At 44.1% G+C, this 21,993-nt stretch overlaps 1 protein-coding gene and 1 long non-coding RNA gene across 3 annotated transcripts in view; one reads left to right on the top strand and one right to left on the bottom strand.

Moving 5' to 3' along the window:
- Positions 1 to 21,656, bottom strand: part of sorcs2 (sortilin-related VPS10 domain containing receptor 2) — a 189,811-nt gene extending 168,155 nt beyond the window's left edge. For both annotated transcript variants that reach the window (XM_056443212.1, XM_056443213.1), the window contains exon 1: positions 21,265 to 21,656. In XM_056443212.1, the coding sequence (XP_056299187.1) occupies positions 21,265 to 21,618 (354 nt within the window). In that variant the 5' untranslated portion in view covers positions 21,619 to 21,656. The remainder of the gene's footprint in view (positions 1 to 21,264) is intronic.
- On the top strand, positions 6,911 to 12,186 carry LOC130212077 (uncharacterized). Its single transcript, XR_008835228.1, has 2 exons — positions 6,911 to 6,989; positions 11,402 to 12,186. It is a non-coding gene; the product is annotated as an uncharacterized LOC130212077 (long non-coding RNA).
- Positions 21,657 to 21,993: the final 337 nt, after the last annotated feature.

The following is a 21,993-nucleotide window of genomic DNA, read 5'->3' as shown; positions in this document are numbered from 1 at the left end:
ATGCATCCAGCTCGACCACAAAAGAAGGGCATCTGAAAGCAGTGAAATCCTGTCCTGTCTTATCTTCGTGCGAACACAAAGGGTTGGCTACAGAACCTACCTCGTCCTCTTTCTCTCTCTCCCTCTTTCACATACCTTAAAGCCTTCAAAGTAAAATAAATCCCTCTTTTGATACTTTCCCAGTCCTGCCATGCCTCAATGTGCTGACCAGCCTGCTCCCCCTGTTGTATCCACATGAAGGATATCCTTACAGGAAAGTTCAGGCCTGATGACTGTGTGTGAAGCCACAAGCAGCCCAGAAAGAGTCCTTCATTACCAACCCCTTCTTCTTCTATTCAAAGATCTCCTCAGGGTGTTTGACTCCCTTTTGTATGGGATGCATTCCCGCCTCTCTCTCCATTGTTGTCCCACTAGTCTCCCAGACATGCAATGTCACATGTTATTGACATGTACAAGCCCACAACTGGAAAAAGATACATCTGTGATCAAAAGGGCAGATGGAAGTGTACATTGCCATCTATCTGGAAGTCACAAAAGTGCTGGGCAGTTGCGCAAAGTCCATAAATTATATGAAATGTCCTTTTGAGTTGTTCTGCTACTAATATTTGGAAAAGCTGGTGGAACGATAATGATCGGATATTATGTGGGTTTGCGAAGCCAAGTTCATTTTCAGTGTCATATTGTTTTTTGGTGGCTACATCCAAATGTTGAGTTCCCAGGCTTATGGTGGTTTATTCTGATTGTCCACTCAGCCAATCAAACACCAACACAGTGACATGACGTTTCTCAAACTCCTGTGGGAATATATTGAGTTTCACCCTTGTGGAGGTTCACTTCTCATAAGGAAAAGATGTAAGCCACCATCGTTTTCCGGGCATTTAAAAAGGGCCTGAAATGTCACACAGCGGTGTCCTGTTATTAAGAATGTTAGAGAACAAAAAGAGGGAGAGGTTAGAAAACTATATGGATGTCTATATTCTCCTGAAACATTGATAAAATTAAAGCTGCAAGCAGCGATGAACGGGTCCTCGTTCCTGCTTTGCACATCGGGGGTGCGGGCCGGACGCCGGCCCCCTCGGCCGAGAACGCAGGCCCGCCATTCGGACGTTTTACCGTTTGTCACGCGACACTGATTTTACTTTGCAAGTGGGTGGCGCTTTGACTCTGAGTGAAAAAAGGCTTGTTGATATCCTCAGGCCGTGAATTCTATGAAGCATGAGAAGTTTGGAGTAGATTCGAGCGAGTCCAGTGAAGCCAGCAGGGGGCGCTGTGACAATTTGAACATATACATCCATCATGTGTATCCAAGTGAAGTCTAGACCTTGTCATGTAAATTACATGTGAATGTGATGCTTTTTAGGCTGATTTGCTTTGGCCACTCGGTGGTGCTATGACTAGAATTTAAAATTAGCATATGGATGTCTTCAGGGTCAGTATTTTATGACATACGAGGAATATGGAGCAGATTGGATAATGTATGGCAGAGTTACATCAACTTACATTTTAATGGCCAATGGTGTTTATTTGCCGGTCCGGAGAATGCACAAACTTTAATATTTTTCAAATCTTTCAAAGATTTCTCAAGACAAAGGTCTCAAACCTATACTGGCCTAGTTTGGAATGAATCGGGTTTAATCTCTAGGAGGAGTTAACTGTTTTACAACCCCCCAAAACGTGAGAAAATAATGCAAAAAAGGCATATATTGAGGGATTGATTGTAGTGTCCCCTAATGTTCAAATATGAAAAAATTAGAGTCCTTTAAGGGATGTCATGTGAACATAGCCTCTTAATTTGGTGAGGATTGGCCAAGTGATTTGGAAGTTAGGTGTCTTTAAATATCAGGCCACACCCCTTGGATGTTCATTGGTTCATATTATCTGAACGCAATGAGATATCAGCAATCTTTTAAAGACTTTTGATTGCATTGAAACAATAATGAACCACAACAAGTCGTGTATGAATAGCAACTATCGTTTTGTAGGAGTTCAAGAATGTGTTTTTTACAAAATTCAAAATGGCGGAAAATGTAAGTGGGCGGAGCTTATGGTCATAATGTATTTTTTTTTAGAGCAGGTCTAAGGGGACATGTATGATGAATTTTCAGGTAATCGGTCATCGGGGGCAAATAACGTAGCCTTTGGAACATAAAATACAGTCTAGGGGGCGCTATTGAGCCATATTAGCATTTCAAAGCTTTCAAATCATATCAGGTAACTACATCTTTGACTTTAAATGTGTGTGCTAAGTTTAGTTACGTTTCGAGCATTTTAAGTCCTTCTAAAGCCCCTTCATTGTTTGACGTGAAGAATGGGTTGCCACGGCAACAGTGTTAGACGAAACATAAAATGCTTCGTCTTCTGGCATCATGAAAGTCTAACCTTCATGTGGAACAAATTTGATGTTGATCTGATGTACCTTCTCAGAGAAGGAAGCCAAAGAATAAACAATGTTTGTTCCCGTTGCCACTAGGTGGTGCTAAGACCATAATTATAAATTAGCATATGGATCTCTTCAGGGTCAGTATGTCATGACATATGATAAATATGGAGCAGATTACATAATGTATGGTCGAGATACAACAACATACATTTTCATGGCGAATGGCGTTTCTTTGCCGGTCCGGCAAACGCACATAGTTTAATATTTTTGAAATCCTTCAAACACTTTTCAAGACAAAGGTCTCAAGACCATACTGGCCAAGTTTGGAATCAATCGGGTTTAAGCTCTAGGAGGAGTTAACTGTTTTACAACCCCTTAAATCATGAAAAAAGGCCAAAAAGGCATATTTTGAGGGATTGATTGTAGCGCCCCCTAACGTTCAAATATTATGAAAAAATCAAGGTAGGTTAAGTGTGTCCTTGTGGACATAGGCTACCAATTTGGTGAGGATAGTCAAAGTGATTTGGAAGTTAGGTGTCTTTATATATTAGGCCACACCCCTTGGATGTTCATTGGTCCATATCTTCTGAACGCAATAAGATATCAACAATTCCTGAAAATTATTCCTTTAAGTTGAACCAATAGTGGACCTCAGAAATTCTGGTATGAATCGGAACAAGCGTTTTGAAGAAAAGTGCAAAAAAACTGTTTTTTACAAAATTCTAAATGGCGGAGAATCTAAGTTGACGTAGTTTATGGTCATAATAATATTTTTTGTAGAGCAGGTCCAAGCGGAGATGTTTGCTGAATTACGAGTCAATTAGTCATTGAAGGCAAAAAACGTGGGCTTTTGAAAAAAAAATCATTCTTGGGGGCGCTATCGAGCCATATTGTCATTCCGAAGCATTCAAATCATATCAGGTAACTAGATATTTGACTTTAAATGTGTGTGCCAAGTTTAGTCACGTTTCAAGCATGTTAGATTGTTTATTTGTTCACGGCGAAGGATCAAGTTTGCTGATGCTACGACTCGCCACACTTCAACGTGTCATTACGACCTTCACAGGGAAGCATTATCACGGTCTTACATCTATTCTGGTATATTTTGAGAGGGATCTGAATAATCTGTGAGAAGGGTAGAAAAGTAGAAAACATGTAACTTCCTGTTGCCACTAGGTGGCGCTAAGACCAGAATTAAAAATGAGCATATGGATGTCTTCAGGGTCAGTATGTCATGACATATGAGAAATATGGAGCAGATTAGACAATGTATGGCCGAGTTACAACAACGTACATTTTCATGGCGAATGGCGTTTCTTTGCCGGTCCGGCAAACGCACATAGTTTAATATTTTTGAAATCCTTCAAAGACTTTTCAAGACAAAGGTCTCAAGACCATACTGCCCAAGTTTGGAATGAATCGGGTTTAAGATCTAGGAGGAGTTAACTGTTTTACAACCCCTAAAATCATGAAAAAAGGCTTAAAAAGGCATATTTTGAGGGATTGATTGTAGCGCCCCCTAATGTTCAAATATTATGAAATAATTAAGGTAGGTTAAGTGTGTCCTTGTTGACATAGGCTACCAATTCGGTGAAGTTAGTCAAAGTGATTTGGAAGTTAGGTGTCTTTATATATTAGGCCACACCCTTTGGATGTTCATTGGTCCATATCCTCTGAACGCAATGAGATATCAACAATCTTTTAAATTGAACCAATAATGGACCTCAGAAATGTTGGTATGAATCGGAACAAGCGTTTTGAATTAAAGTGCAAAAAAACTGTTTTTTACTAAATTCAAAATGGCGGAAAATATAAGTAGGCGGAGTTTAGGGGTTACATTGGCAATTTTGTTGAGCAGGTCCAAACAGACCTGTATGCAAAATTTCAGGTCAATCCGTCATAGGCGAAAAAAAACCGTGGGTACGAACACTCTAGGGGGCGCTAGACATTTTTTTATAAACAAATATGAAAACTCAATAATCAATCATAGTCTGCTTGTCCATATGGAATTTCAGTTTGCTGGGGCATACAGTGTGCAGCCAGACAACGTTTGAAGACGACAAAGGATAATAAACCTTTGAAAAACAATAGGTTCCTCTACGACGAAGTCGACAAGGACCCTAATAAGCACTAAAGAAAATGTTGTGGATGTATATATGGTAAAGGAATCATGGGGCTGATGTATTCATATTTCTATGAACTCATGAGGGAATCGTTGCCCTTCATTTCAAATTTGACATTCAGGTCTGTCAAGTTACACTTGGTAAAACCTGTGCCACGGGCTCAGTTCACTCCTCAAGCATGATGATTGGCATTTGAATCTGCTTTGGGTGACGTTGAAAAAGAGGAACCTGCAGCAGCGTAGAAAGCGGTTCTCTTCATACATATTTAATCTGGACTGGATGTGTGCGTTTAACCCAGAGGAAGACACTTCAAAAGATTTGCTTAACTGGAAGAAACAAGTAAGAGCTCCCCAGTAGAGGGAGTGTGACTGTCACAGTTCAGCTCCACACCCTCCTCACTCTGTTCAGCCACTCCCACCTCGTTAGTCCAACTCCCTTCACCTGTTCACTCGCCTGCCTCTGACCACTCCCAGCTCGTCAGTCTCATTCCCTTCACCTGTTCACTCACCTGCCTCTGACCACTCCCACCTCATCAGTCTCATTCCCTTCACCTGGCCCTCACGCCGTTTCCACTGCAGCGCATTCCCTCCTTAGTCCCTCCCTATTTAGGTCCCCTCACTTGTCCTCTGACAGATCGTCTTGTATTTTCCGACCGAGCCTTCCGTACAGTGTTTCCCTGTGCCTACTGGTTCTGTTCCCGCCGGTAGTCCAGTAAAAGATTATTATTTGCAGCTCAGTCTCGTGAGTGGTGCTTTGGGCCCCTCGTTATCGGTCCGTGACAGTGATCCGTGATGGTGTATGTTCCCTGGTAGAGGTGTCACAGCACCTGCAGAAACAAACACTGAAGATCCTTTCAGACCGTAAACCAGTAAGACTCCTGCTGCCCAAGCCCCTCGGCGACAGACAATCTATAATATGCCTATCTCGTTTAACTTTTGTGTAGCTTAATGGAGCTAGATGTAGTTCAAAAGTGTGAATAGCAATGTGATATGAAGAAAGTTTACCAAACTGATAAACATTGTTCATTAGCTCACACTAGATCATAAACTATGTGTTGAATATGTTCATGGGAATAAGTATTCCATTGTCAACCAAGACTAAAGCTGACATTGCTGTAGCAATTTGTTTGACATATACTGTGTATTTTAAATATAAATGACATTTCAACAAAAAATCCAAATAAATTTAAAGGACTTCTTTTTCCACCTTAAAGAATCCCAAATCTATGCATGTGCAAAACTCTAAATTTCAAAAGTTGTCTCCTACTTCACTGAGAAGTACAATCTCAGCCTGTGTTGGAGGCTTCGAGTCTCCACATCACACTTGTATTAATAAGCATGTGCATGTATGATGGCATATTGGACCATGACTATCTCCTAAACTATTTGTGAAGTTTGACTCATACTTTAGATTATTTTTGTAGATTTATGGAGCACAGATACACTTTCCCCCCTTGAGCAGATGAATGTGACAACATACACTTCCATCTTTCAGCACAGTGACGGTCGAACATCACACACATAGAGAAGACCTATCAGAGTGTGTGTGTGTGTGTGTGTGTGTGTGTGTGTGTGTGTGTGTGTAATGGGGCAGCTGAAAAGGTTCAACCATTGTTAGCTCAGCTGCTGCAAATAACACGAGTGGTGGCCAAGAAAGGGAAGGCTCGCTGCCTGGAAGCACCTTTAGAGCGCCATATTATATATATATATGCACAATGTGAGGGAGAAAGGAGAAGTCGAATCTAAAAGGACAACAGAGATCACATATTAATAATGCAAGTTTCAATAGTGGCCAGAGAGCGACTACTGGACAGGCCTCTATGTGAAATACAGAGCCACAAATAGTGAGGATGATTGAATCTATACAATTAAAGCATGGCTATAAATCTAATCTGTCATTCATAATTGGACTTTTGACTGTATTCTTTTGATCTAGGTTGAAATAATGTGTCGAAAGAAATTCTTATGGGATATATTGTTGTAGTGCACATGTGGATGGAAATGCCGATAAATGATGTCAAAGTGTTTCCTCTCTCCAGCTCTCTCTTTTAATTATATCCATAGTAAAAGTTTTGGAGGAAAATGGAAGATAAAGAAAAGACCATTATTTCTAATAGATGAAGAAAGTTGTTCGTAGTCCTTTTGTTATTTAGACCTACAATGAACAAAACAAATATAAGATATAACTAATAGAGTTTAATCTGTGATCCGTCTTCACTCTGGCATGAAACTCTAGCGATCATCTGCAGCGTCCAATCACTTGACTGATGAACAATGAGGGGGGCGTTAACACTTCCTGGAAGCCTTTACTCTCGTGTGTCCTCGCTCGTGGCTCCTCCCTCCTCCCTCCTCCCTCCTCCGAGCAGAAATAAGAGCTTTGGGGTGGCCGTCAATATGCCGGCGCAGAACAACTTCCAACGAGGGAATTCAAAGTGCGGGACTTGGGATGTGCGCAATGCGTGAGAGTTGACAGACCTACACAAACAGGTGTGCGTTTATCGTTTGTGTGTCTACTAAAGTATCTGTGTGTCTGGTGTATGTGCATGCGTCATCATCATATGCACGTGTGACCCATCCACCAGCCAACGTCTGACATGGCATGAGCTTGTCTGAAGTACGTGATATCGGCTCGCTGCAGAGGGGCGTGGAGGACAGAGGAAATGACCACATGAGCCTCCTTTGTGTAAAAGACAGAAACGCACTGAGCATGATGGCGTGATGCTGGAGGTGTGTGGTGTTACACTAGAAGCCCACAAGTGGTTGGTAAATGTGTCATTGAAGAGAGCGGTGGAGAGAGGGCAACAGCATCTACACAAGAATACACAACACACACACACACACATGTTCAGCAGGTTGTGGCCGGGCGACCTGGACACACACACACACACACACACGTGCTGGCAGCTGCTGCTGGTGTGTGACTCCTGGGGTTTCCTTTCTTCTAAGCGTGTCATCACATAAATGGCGTGTGTGTGTGTGTGTGTGTGTGTGTGTGTGTGTGTGTGTGTGTGCTTGCCTTTGCAGCTGTCGCGAGCATCACCTTCTGTGTTCACCCTTCCAGGATTAGCTGCCGGGCACATGGCGGCCAATCCTGTATTCATGGGAAATGTCATTCCTCCGACACACTGGGAGGATTTGCATTCTGACACGGGGCTCTATCTCGCTTCAAATTGCTCAAATTGAAAAAGCGAGTAGAGGACGTATTTTACAACGAGGCACGAGTGGAGCAAAACATGTCGTGGGAATAAATAGTTGCAGCGTGAATATTCTAGTTCACAGTATTTGCAATACCCTGTGGCGCCAGGGAAATGTATCTGCATATCAATGCTTTTGTACAACTTTATTAACTATTTCAACTTGCAAATAACTATTTATATGGATCTGAACCAACAGGGAGGCTGCCCTCTCCAGTCCTATCCTACAGAGGCTTTGCAAACCCCCTCTCTCGTACATTGATTTGATCCTGGTGTTTAACCCCCTATTGGCAACATTAACATCTGTTTAAAGATACTCTGAGAAGGAACCGTCATAGCACTTATGGAGGTGGCACCCTTGGGACTCAGATGTTGTGCCAACGAAGGCACTCACATAATGAGGTTGTTCCCTCTAAAGTTTCCCATTGCGCTTCCCTCACTTGTCCTCCCTGCTCTTTCACTTTTCCTCGTGGTGATGGCCTGAATATGCAGACCTGGCATATGGTCGGGTCACAGGTCAGGAAGAAGAGGTGCATGGTGGGAGTTCAGGGGAGGGTTTGCCGCCACTTCTCATCGAGATGGATCACACCCCCACGTACGGCTCTCTCACGCAGGAGCAGAACATCGAATGAGATTGGCTGGAAATGCGAGGATTCTTCCTTCAAAGAAAAGAGATTGGGATTGAAAATAAGGAGCCTTGAAAATGTAGATCTTTCTAAAAGATAATCTCCTCTCCGAGTGAGGTACACATTTGTATCATCTTCAACAGATCATTGCATTCAGACGTATCCGTCTATGAAGTTGTGTGTCTGCTAACCTTGACTCCACAGCTCTGCGGTCATCCTCAAGCTAACACTTATTAGAATGACATATCTGTGTAAACATTACACCTGACTGCACTCCTCCAAGGTGCATCTCTTCTCAGTGTCCACTGCTCGGTTTAATGGATTCAAGGGACATCCACAGAGTCCTGTAGCTCCCGCTAAGACAACAGATAATAATCCACCATGTTCACAGGCCACCGACACGGTGGGAGCCTGGAAGATGCAGCGGGCGTCTTCCATTCATCGCCGATGAGCCACAGCTCCATTTAGCCGAAGCAGTGCTCTAATGAGATGAGGTCATGGGGACATTGGCAGCCATTGTGACGGATGTGGAGAGAGACACATGCCAGAACCAGAACAGCCCTGTTCTACAACACAACACACACTCTCCACCAGTGTTGGCCAGGGTCAGCAGCTCCTTGGCAACACACCAGTGTCATGTTTTATCATCCAGCATACCTCCTGCTGTGATGTCACTCTGGTGCACCTGTGCACTGTCCATTACAAACTAGATCAAGTCCATCAGAGAACACACATCTGATGAGATGTCATTTAAAAAGCATCGCAGATATACTCACTCAGTTTGAATGACTGGACTTAATGCAAGCCTCCTGTTAAGGAAACAGGTCCAAGCACCGTAACCTAGCGTACTAATGTTGCTTCACATTAGTTCAATAAGATATGGACATGCATCATTTCAATAAGGCAGTATGGTTAATATTTGATAACCATTCGTTAAACTGACTGGATAAATGTACATACATAATTCAAGGTTACCTCACCTTAAGTACATGTGATTATGTGTAGGCCAAACCATATCTACATATCTGGGCTCAACCTTTTCTAAATGTGGTCTAGATTAGAAGATGTCTTGATGACGTTTCAATGACTTTCTTTTAGTCTGAAGAAAGTATTTAAAATGTTCAATCAACTGACAGAACAATCCGAATTCATGGCACATAGCATCGTCTCCTTTATCATTCATTCACACCATTTCCAAGGTTGGTAATGTTAACAGCTACTGAGCTACAATGTCACATGAAGACCACGTGGTATTGTGGAAAGTAGGGCTGCAACTAACGATTATTTTGATAATCGATTAATCTGTTGATTATTTTATCGATTAATCGATTAATCGGATAAAAAAACAAAAACACTGTAATTTTCAACCCTTTATTCAAAACAGGGTCCGTACGGTCATGGAAAACCTGGAAAAGTCATGGCATTTTTAAATGGCTATTAGCAGGCCTAGAAAAGTAATTGAAAAAAATAAAATCCCAAAATATTTGGAAAAGTAATGCAAATTTGTTTTATTCAAATGTTAATTTACACGGTATATATACGGTATGCTTTGGAATTCTCATTGTTATTTTAAATACTACATCTTCTCACTTGTTCATGTCTACACAGTTTTCATTAAATGTTTAATCATGGAAATTTGGTTTAAAGTCATGGAAAGGTCCTGGAGACCCACTGGTCAGCATGTGGATGAACCCTGTTCACTGGTCATGTGGATGAACCCGTCATAAACAGACTGACAGCGGTTTACTCTCCTGAGTTGGCTATTTATGGGTTAAACGCCTAATTCGGTGAGGGGGCGTGGCTTATCTCTGTTGCCTTTCTCCGTGGAAAAATATTTTCAGCCATCCGCCACGGAATAAATAACCATGTTCTCTACGTTATACTCTTGTGGAAATGCCACACACGTCGTGACATGTAGCGCCCTGGTGTCTGGGGTCATAACGTCACCCGGAGGCGCACTCAGCTCCGTGAATGTCTCCGACTACGTGAAGGACTTCCGCATCCAGCGCCACGTGAGCAGCAGCAGCCAATTAGATTCATCAACAGCGGAGCGCTGAGCGTTCCGTCTCTCCCTCCACTCTGGTTTCTCCTGCGCCGCTCTGCGCTCAAATCTACTTTGTTTATACTCCGTGACTTATTGAGCGCCGTAATAATCGCGCGACACAACGAATCGATAATGAAATTCGTTGCCAACTATATTAATCATCGATTTTATCGATTCGTTGTTGCAGCCCTAGTGGAAAGCACCAGACACTTTAGTGAATTATCGTATTTATTCATGGTCCCTTGTACCTCCCTTCTGTGAAAGTATGGATGTCCAAATCGTTTGTTTAATATTAATGCCGCTGGTCTTGTTATGCGGTTGTTCGTCGTCCATCGTCCCCTCTAACAGCAGCACATCCCGTGGTGGCCTGCCTCGTGCGTTCTTCAGAGTGTGTGAGGTTTAAACGTTACAGGTTGTGTCGCGTGTGAATCTGTTCAGATTATTTGTGTGTCTGACACCTGATCTTTACTGGATATATTTAGTCATCAAATGCTTTTGTTCCAGTGCATCGCAACACAAAGACCTCGACACAGACACAAGACAAGTCTAACAATGACCTCCACGTGGTCTTTAGAGACGTCTCACAGAGAGAGGGAGAAACACCACTCCCCGGAAATCGGCTTGTGTTGAGCAGCATTTCGTGCTTAGCTGTTTCAGAGGGAACTGAAAAGAAAAGGATGATAATGAAAAAGGGGATTAACCAGAGAAAGAGAGAAAGAACCAGTTGGGCCTGTTGTTGAATACACACAAGGAATTAAAAAAACGGCCAACGAGCTTTCCTCTACTGCTCTACTGAAGTGTCGCTCACAGCACGCCAGCTCTGAACCGGTGTGTGTGTGTGTGTGTGTGATAAAAAGCATTGGGAAGGGTTTTCTTTGTCCACCTCAGGTGCGGAGAGGCTTGTGATTTAAGCAGAGGAGAATCTCATTACCCGAGTGATGCACTTCCTGTGTTTACATACGTTATTCACTCCATCACTCCACCTTTCTCTCTCTCTCTACCTCTCTCGTTCTCTCGGGTGAAACACACAAACAGGGCGACTATCACAGAAGAGGCCGAGGCATCAAATGGCTCTCGTCGCAGGCTGTATATCTGGTAAGATCTCCATGGTGTCCAGAACACCAGTCCTCATGTCTTTGGTGATCCCACGACATCACATCACATTTAGCAGACGCTTTAATCCAAAGAGACTTACAATAAGTGAATTCAACCATGAGTACAAACTCAGAACATCAAGAAAGTAAAATTTCTTCAAGAAAGGCAAACTACAAAATACCACCAGTACTACCACCAGTACTACCACCAGTAAGTGTCATTCAAATGCCACTGAAGTGCTAATCTGTTTTAATTCAAGTTATAGCCAGAAAAGATGCGTTTTAGGAGCTCGTTCCTAAACGAGGAGCTCGGCGGATGTCCGCTACATTATTAACCTGCATATTGAAAACCACATAATCAGCCCTTTGGTTTAAATTGAAGTGGATGACTGTCGCCTTGTCTTTGTAATCCACTCTGCCTCGCTCCCTTTTTACAGCAGAAGACCAAAATCACCTGACGTTCTGACGAGCAGCACTCCAAACAATAATTCAATTTGTCAGCGCTTTGCATCTCTGTTCTCGCTCACAAGCACACGTCTACTTTCAATCAAGCCAAAGCAAACCACACGGAGAGAGCAGGAGGCACAGAGGCAGAGAGAGGAGGAGGGAGGAAACCGTCTCCGAGCCCAGCAGCGTACACTACATTCATGCAGCTTCACATCTTTTCATGTACAACCATGTTTTTGACAGGAAGTCGGTTTAAAAACATAAACCAGAGTTTAGCTTGTTGAGTTTCTTCTTGAATTGTACATCTTTTCCCACACTTCACCGTTGAAACCTTCCTCCTGATTAAATGGTGCTCAAACTGTGAGTCACAAACATTCAGCCTTTTTTATCGGGGAGAAGAATTATTACTGGCAAGCTTCCTGTATGTCAACACATGCTCATTTCCATTTCACTGCTTCCAGTTGCCTCGTGTGTGTCGCTGTGTGTGAGGTTGGCACATCACTCCAGACAGAACTTGGGGAGCAGAGCTCTCTTTGAACTGCACACAGGGCTGACGGAGTCTGAGCTCCGGGACAAACTTCACCCAACAGCAAAAACTACAGCTTTAAAGAAATAAAAAAATGGTTTACTAAATAACAGAAAGGTTCTCTTCAACACAACACTCAAATGGATTTGCAGAATCACATTTTAAATGTTTCTCACCTGCAAAGCCTTGATTGGTGATTGTGGCTCGGGGGTGTGTTTAGGCTCGGCTGCAGAGTGGGTGGAGCGGGGGTGTGGTTCAGTTATGATATATTATTCTATATGAATAAATAAGCTGTGATCCAACGGCTTTGTGTGTTTACTGTGTATTGTTGTACTTGCCTCAGCCAATCATAACCGAGGACACAGACTCAATCGATTGTATACCCGGTATTCCTGTTCTGACTCCTGACTTGTGTGGTGGGCTCCAAGCTGTTGTGCAATTAATTGGCTTAAGATGGAAACTGAACATACCCTGGTCCCTATGAGAGGTTGGGTTCAGATGGGGGGGAGGGGGGGGGTTGATAGAAATTGGTGACAGATTATCACGGAGCGAAGAAGATCCACTCTCGAAATGTGTTGTCTGCTGGGCCACATTTCACAACTCTTTTGGGGCTCTATAGGCAGAGCTTACTGCTCCTATAGTTGGAGTTGGCCGGCACACACATCACCCCCCCCACACACACACACACACACACACACACACACACACACACACACACACACACACACAGAAGCTTTTCCTCGAGCCGACTACTGCAAGCCCACACCAACTCCAATCTTAGTAACTTTAAGAATATAGTAATCTTCTTTGACATTTACAAGTATGACAGAGATGAACAAACCTAATATTATAGAATTCACCAGAATTATTCATAGATCCACATTAAAAATGTCATGGCAATAAGTGGTTGTCTAAATATCTTTCTCCTGGAGAGACTAATGTGTGGCAGTCTACCTCCATAACAGGGCAAGCTAAATATAGGATAAATGCAAACGTGCATGATGGTCAGCAAGGATTTCACTTTAATACAATATAATATATTAATATATGAGCATATATTAATGCCAGAGCAGGACCTGGGAGGAGTGTGAGGCGTGACGACGGGCCAAACCACTGTCAGACCCCAACAGGAGTCCAGTGTGGGTTGCCAGGGCAACACGAGCAAGAACTTTCAACCATGCAGACGACGATGAGGAGAGCATGAAGAAACATGGGAGGAAATAACGCAGCTCTGTGTTTACAGGGACAACAACAGGGACAACAAGGAACGCATGCCGAGTGCAGCGGAACAAAATAATGGAAGTTTGGAGAATGTCGGGGATGCTCAAGCAGATGAGGGAGGGGCTTGTGTGCCACTGCCTGCCAACCAGTTGTTTTCACTGTTGCTTGGTAACTAGTACCCCCCCCCACCCCCCAGCTGAATGCCACACACTAAAATACACACATGCCTTCCTGTGTGTAAAAGTGGAAACAGAATTGGAAGGTAGTTAGAAATAGACCCCCCAGCACACACACACACACACACACAGACAACAATCTCTGTCATGCTGCCGGAATCTGGACAACAAGCATGTCTTGATGCTTTCATTTAGCCGTCTGGCAACCGGCATTCATCTGGTACCACGAGACGCTCATCTGGTACCACGAGACGCTCATCTGGTACCACGAGACACTCATCTGGTACCACGAGACGCTCATCTGGTACCACGGGACGCTCATCTGGTACCACGAGACGCTCATCTGGTACCACGAGACGCTCATCTGGTACCACGAGACACTCATCTGGTACCACGGGACACTCATCTGGTACCACGAGACACTCATCTGGTACCACGGGACGCTCATCTGGTCCCACGAGACACTCATCTGGTACCACGAGACGCTCATCTGGTACCACGGGACGCTCATCTGGTACCACGAGACGCTCATCTGGTACCACGAGACACTCATCTGGTACCACGGGACACTCATCTGGTACCACGAGACACTCATCTGGTACCACGGGACGCTCATCTGGTCCCACGAGACACTCATCTGGTCCCACGAGACGCTCATCTGGTACCACGGGACGCTCATCTGGTACCATGAGACGCTCATCTGGTACCGAGTCAACTCTTCAGAAGTGATGGTCAGTCAGAAGCATCAGTGTTTTACTCTGGCAGGTAGCCAGATTACATTTGAGTGATATGGGTTATGAAAGCCATCAATCATCTTCATGGCTAAAATAACTACAATTCTGTTTATTACCACATATTTGTGTCACTGTTATGAAAGTGTCTGAGCGTCTGAAGAAGGCTGTTATCTGTCCTGAACGACTCACACGACCACTTTGACCAGTTTGGTGCAGGATTCCTTTCACTGGAAATGACTCATGCATCTTTTTTTTATCTGAAGGCCAATGTCGGCTGGATACGATCTCTTTCAAGCCTTCATAACGACGTGAGGCGGCGGCTTCTTCAACAGGCAGCCTCTGCATCCGGATGGCCATCCTGCATGTCAGACATGCCGAGCCATGCGATTTCAAGACAGTGCTGTCTGCACATTGAAAAGAGAGAGAGGAGAACCAGGCAGACCAGTCTGGTGATGCACCGTCTGGGTTGTGTCTCTTTACGCAGGACGAACGAGGATGGACGAGATAAAAGAAAGCCTCTCTTCACATGTGCAAACAATGTTCCGCCGCAGAACAACCAGAGGCCAAACCAATAGTCTGCTCGCTCCCCAAGCGTGAAGAAATGCCTTTCATTAAGGCAGGACCGTGAAGACCTAGACAGTGTGTGTGTGTGTGTGTGTGTGTGTGTCTCCGGAGGCACAGAGCACACGGCTCTGCTTTGTTACAGCTTTTATATGTGTGTGTACATACCTGCATGAGCCATGATCTACCTTGCAAATAAATAAAGGACCGTATTTTAAAATAATATTGTTAATTTTAAAGACTCAATTTGAATTCAACCACTGCCGTGTTTTGAATAGAAATCCTTTGACCTGATGCTCAAACAGTGTCTGAAGGTGGCGTTGGCAAGGTAACCACGATGAGGGTTAAAGGTCGTATCACCTGACATTGTCGACAGACAAAGATAAATAATCTGTGAAGAACCCTCAACCCAACAAAGGAGGCGAAAGATGAGAAGGAGGAATGGTGATGACACGTATATAGAGACCAATGATTCCCCACCAGTCCGGTGTCATATCTCAAACTACTGGACGGACTGGCACAACATTTGGAACATGAGTCATTGATGCCCTCAACTTTCATAACTGCACCAGCAGGTTGACTTGTATCAAGTCATTCAATTAAAATGGCATTTGGGTCAGACGGTCATGTTCTCAGGATTAAATCTAATAATCATAAGATTCCTCATCTTTTCATCGGGTCCACATCTCAGTTTGTTTCCCTGCATAACTAATAATATTCCCAACAGCCTTCACTGATATCAACTTTGTATATCATGCTAATTGGAATGTATAAGCATGACAAACTAAAAAGGGCAAACATAGTACAAATGATACTTACAACACGTTAACATTGTCATTGTGAGAATGTTAGCATGCTAAATGAGCTAAATACTTATGGTATTCGCCTCAAAATGAACATAAATACAGCTGAGAGATCCGCTGTTACATCATGTTCTCTTCCTCAGCCACGTGCAGGACTCTTAATTACACTTGTGCCGTCAAGATGACTCCTGTATACGAATGGCTTCCAGGTCACACGACACAACAACACAGCTTGCACTTTTGTCTTGTTATTGAATATGAATATTAAGATTGATATCATATTCTAACTACATCATTTACGTGATACGCTGCATGGTTATATCCACTGATGCTTATACATACAATGGTTAAAGGGATTCCAGTTTACTTTTATAGTGTTTATATATTTGGAATCCCTAAACATGTATGGGTCAATTAATTAAGTGTTCTTCTTCATTTCCACACAGGAGGGCTCTTAAAGTGACAGGAATTACCCACAATTCCCCTGTGGCATCAGAGGGTATGATGAGTTTGGACTGTCGGAGCCCCTTCTGCCACTCATTAATCACTTAGGCTACTGTGGGACTGAGACCGCCCACCAGGGATCAGCAAAACACACACACACACACACACGTGTGAGCGCAACACAAATATAATCGGTCTTTCCATGGAACAATCGATACATGCAAAACCTTATTAAATGTGGAGCACACACACGCACACACACACACACACACACGCACACGCACTATAGAGAGGAGATAGAACTAGAGGCAAGACGACCAGAGCTCAGAGGTGCCTGGGGCTAATCACCAGAGAGGAGAGAGGGGAACAAAGGGGGTCGGGGCTCATAGTATCATGTCATATGGCCTCATCTCAGGAAGTCTTCTGGGAGTCACACTCTCTATGTGCATGCATGGATGTTTAAGTCTGTCAGTGAAAAGTTTCAGTAAATTATGTTATTCTATTGGAAGTATTTAACTTGCTGAAATGTCTGTAGACCTATTATATTGAAATCAATGTTGAAGGTCCCATACGTAGACGTCTCTGTTTGTGAGTAAAGAAACGAGACAATCCAAGTGGACATTGGTGCAGTCCATTGCCCAGTCCCACTGGCCCCTAACCCCAAGCCCTGGACCCTCAGGGGCCGAACTGAGGGTACGAAATGGTCCGAAAAAGATTTCGAAACATTTGTCTAAACATATCATATTGCATTGTCAACGGAAAACCATGTTCGGTATCATTTTAGGTTTGGGACTTTTTTTTCCCCTTGCTTCACGACTACGACACTTCAGGGAATCACTTATTTAAACGAGGCTCTTATCAAATAGTGTACAGAAGTTAATTGTCCAAAAATGTATTTACACATTGAAAAAATAAATAGTGATACTGTTTATACTTGAAGCCGTTTGTAGCCCTTTCAGTTGAGCGTCCATTCAGACTTTACCACAAAGTCAGGTGTCATTTACTGCTGCGCTTGTATTTTGATCTAGAGTACACAAACACACACAATCACCTCTTCTCTTCAAGGACACGTCTGGGGAGTGCCGAAGGGAAAGCGGTTTCTAAGCCATCAATTGTCCAATCAAGGCTTGCCAAAGTGTCTGCCGTCTTCTTTGCTAGAGGGACAGAGGGGAGTGCACAAGAGCTACTTTCAATAACGGGACTTTCACTAGAACGCTAGATGAACCATTCATCCGCTTGTCAAAACACTTTGTAGCCTGGCTTCAAAGTGTCTCCTACACGCATACACATTTTACAATAAAGATGGAAAGATGTAGCAATTGGCCTGAATCACCGTAAGTTAATCAACGGAAAAACTAAGTTAAGAGTGTTTTCGTAAACAAAGCTATATTCAGGTGGTCTCTAGACAACCGATCAAAGCAGATGTGAAAACAGAAGTTATATACGACCCTCTAATTAGTGACTTACATTTCATACCTCAAAGACTCGAAAACAAAATGATAAAACAAGAGTAGGCATTTACCCACCAGTCAATCTGTGTGCCACTCATAAATGTCGGCCCAAGGGAAATTGCACAGCACCATTCTTCTGTGTTTATTAAGCTGGGATGAACTCTGTCTCATTGACCTTTCAGAGTACATACCAACGGCAAGTTATTTGAACATAAGTCAAACTTCCTATGGCTGTCAGAGCTGGAGCACTAGGATTCATTGCCTCAATTAAAACAAATTTAAAAAAGGGGAGAAGTCGACAGCGATGTTCATCACTAAAAAGGTCAGAGTCCATTTAGAGGATGACATGTTTTACTACTGGAATGAGAACTTCTAAACCGTCTACTTTTCTCTTAGACCCCGTCTACCTATCTCTTGGACCCTGTCTACCTGTCTCTTAGACCCCGTCTACCTGTCTCTTGGACTCCATCCCGACGAGGCTGCTTAAAGACGTTTTGCCTTTAATTGGCAGCTCTCTAGTAGATATTATCAATGTGTCTTTGCTAACAGGCCACGTACCACATTCCTTCAAAGTAGCTGTAATTAAACCTCTCCTGAAAAATCTACTCTGGATCCAGAGGTGTTGGCTAACTACAGACCGATCTCTAACCTCCCCTTCCTCTCCAAGATCCTTGAGAAAGTAGTCGCAAATTAGTTGTGCGACTTTCTACATCATAATAGTTTATTTGAGGAGTTTGTCATGACTTAGAAAACACCACAGCACCGAGACAGCACTGGTGAAAATTACAAATGAGCTCCTAATGCATCAGATAAAGGACTCATCTCTGTACTCTGAGGCAAATTTGTAGTTTGTGATATCTGGCTTTACAAAATGAACTGAATTGTCTTTTAAGAGAGCTCCAGCGTGCTCACAGTTTGGTCTGCGAGCCTGATTGGCCAACTGGGTAGCTATCGACCCCCTCACTGTTGTCCGGACCAGATAGCCTCCCTTCGGACTATGTGCCATGGCTGAGCCCCTTGTGCCTGTCTATTTAGGGTAGGCAGTACCACAAGGTACCTGGTTCCATCCCCGCTCTCCCCATAGTTAATGTTGAAGTGTCGTTGACCTCCGGGCGTTTCACTGCAGCCCATTACTCCTTAACAACTAAGAAATGGTTAAATTTAAACAATTTCCCAACTGTGGATCAATATATTCATTGACATTCACATTCAAGGATTGGGTACTGACCTTGCCAACTATTTGACTGAAAGTAGCTCGCACTAGCACAGTAAAAAGTCACCAGATGCTCTCGTTTGCATATGGATAATATCATTATGCATTCATTTGCATAAGACTTTGAGATTGTGTTGATTGCACAACCACAAAGAAAAGCAATAGAGACTGCCTGGACATAACGAGAGGAAAAGACCCCATGCTGTTGGCTGAAGAGCCATGCGCTGGGATTTATACACGGAGCATCATCGGATTTCATCTTGCCTACAACAAAGCACATTTGAATATATTTATTGCTCTCAATTTGTTGCTAGTTGCTTTTTAGAAATATAGTCGCTAAGAGCTTCTGAAAACGAAATCTAGCAAAAAAGAGGACAAGTTGGCAAAACTGCTCTCAGAGGCTCCAGGCTGTTTCCACAAAGGCTTTATGCAAACAAAGTAAATAAATAAAAAACACTAAGTGCAGTATCTTCAAAGCTTATATTCCCTCATACTTCAGTTCAGTTCAACTTTAAAGCTTCAGAGTTTAAAATGTGCTCCTGGCACACACAAAAAGTGATACCAATGTGTCACAGTGACTCCAGCAGCTTTAACCCTCCTGTTACCCTTGGGTCAATTTAACCCCAGCAATTAAAACCTCCAGAAAATTATTAGAATTAATATTGTTTTCCAAGTTTAAGTGTGAGGTACTTTATGTTTGTTTGTTGACTACCTAAATAGCCCTTTAAATATATAAAAAAGTTGATATTTCTTATATGTTTGACACAGTGAAAAACAGCCTGGGGTCAAATTGACCCGAAAGAACACCGACATTAAACATTGAATGGGGTCGAATTGACCCTAAGGTAACAGGAGGGTTCATCATTGAATGGGGTCAAATTGACCCTAAGGTAACAGGAGGGTTAAGTTAAATCTCTCTGGCCTCTGATGCCAATACAATAAATAAAATGTTACCTGCAAATGTCACATTGACATTATTTACCAAATAATGTGTCTTGAAACTCCAAATGTGATGCAAAAGAGGTCACATTAAGTTCTCTCTTATGTCATTGACTTGCCAGTACAACAGCGATGTGTCCCTAACAACAGGCTGTGGGTGTAGGTGGGGTCCCCGCCCAGCACCACCACTGACACCACACTGGCATCCATCACAATCCTCTTGTAGCTGCTACACTTGACCCCCAGGAACATCACTGACCATGACACATCCGGAAGAAATAAAGGTATCACTTAAACATCCCTTTGTAGGAGCTTCATTCAGTGTCTCAGCAATCTTAGTGATGACTTCCGAAGGTTACAGATGTGCTTTGGTTGTCTCCGCTGACATCACCGCTCAGTCCCAGTAGGACATGTCTTCCGATATCAGTATCTGTCTGAACTCCATGTTGGTGTCACAGCCCGTTATTAGCATGAGTACATAGCATAGCATAGCATAGCATAGGCAGACAGTGGTGGTTGAGGCATAACAGTAGGCTACATCCGGCTCAGTGGCTCCTTATCTCCTTGTATCCAAACCAGTTCTGTGGTTCCTTGTCTCCTTGCATCGACAACAGCTCTGTGGCTCTTTGCCTCCTAGTCTCCATAATTGCTCTGTGGCTCCTCGTCTCCTAGTCTCCACACTAGCTCTGTGGTTCCTCGTCTCCACAACAGCTCTGTGATTCCTCGTCTCCTTGCCTCGACAACAGCTCTGTGGCTCCTTGTCTCCTCGTCTCCACACCAGCTCTGTCTTGTCTCCACACCTGCTCTGTGGCTCCTTGGACTTCTGAATGTCTCACTACACTGTGGCATGACATCTTTTCATTGTGCTGCTCACAGTGGGCCACTTCCCCAGGACCCACAACAAGTTCAAACCCAGGTGCTCTCAGCAGCACCATGCTGTCCCTCACAGCTCAGGTTAAACAGACAACAACAACAACAACAACAACAACAACGCTCATGCCCTGGGCCGCCATGTGATGTCATGGGAGTGAGGGGCGTCAGCGTGACTCCTGCGGGTCTCATTGTGGAGCCGCTGACATGAACACGTTTTAAAAGTCACAATCAAAGCCTGAAAACATGCACCGCGCGCACAGCTCGATGCGTAAACACGCCGCGTGGAGCTGCGCAGTGTGTGCGTGTGCTGTGAGAACAATCACTTGTTCCTGGGCATGTGAATGGTGGAAGGTGACAAAGAGGGACGTTTAGGATGGAGCATGAACCATGTGTGTGTGTGTGGGGGGGGTACTTACGCTGCTGTTCTCTCCTGTCCAGTGGACCATCGCCTGGTTGTGGGTCGCATCCCCTTTGAGCACGAACGAGCTGCTCAGCAGGGTCATTGGTTTTTCCCGGGACAGCGCTCTCCTGAAGCGGGGTGAACTCTCCCCGCCAGCGGCTTCCTCGTCACCGTCTGTCGGTGAGCCCGGCGAGGAGCCTCCGTCTGCGCTGCCCGTGCCAAACAGAGGGTCTTCCCCGCCGCGCCGGGTTATAACCCCGTTGTCACCGCGCACGGGTCCCGGCCCGGTCATCCAGGCCGAGGCGATCAACAGAAAGACGCAGAGATGCGCGGCGGCGGAGAGCGGCTCTTCGGGGCGCAGACACGCCATGTTTTGCGCCGCAGTAGCGCCGAGTATCACAGAGACTGATGGAGAGACTGCTGATGCTCGTGTGAGAGAGGTGTACACTGTAAGCCGAGGGAGAGACAGAGGGGGGGGGGGGGGGTGGAACCAAAGCGGAGGCAGACAGTGGGACCAACGTGGACGCGTCTCTTTGCCAAGCGGCATGCACACAACGGCGCAGTGGCGCCACCTGCTGTCCTCCAACTACAGCTCATTGAGACAGTCTAACGTCATGAGGGGTCCCACGCGAGGAATTTACTTTTTAAATATGACATCTGATCAGGTTATAGCACACGTTCCACGTGCAGACTGTCCTCTCGTGCCTCCACCCCTATGCAGGGTTGCCAGGTCTGTGTGACAAAA

This window comes from Pseudoliparis swirei, chromosome 21 (assembly GCF_029220125.1).
Source record: "Pseudoliparis swirei isolate HS2019 ecotype Mariana Trench chromosome 21, NWPU_hadal_v1, whole genome shotgun sequence".
Taxonomy (NCBI): Eukaryota; Metazoa; Chordata; class Actinopteri; order Perciformes; family Liparidae; genus Pseudoliparis; species Pseudoliparis swirei.
This window is presented reverse-complemented; position numbering and strand designations above follow the sequence as displayed.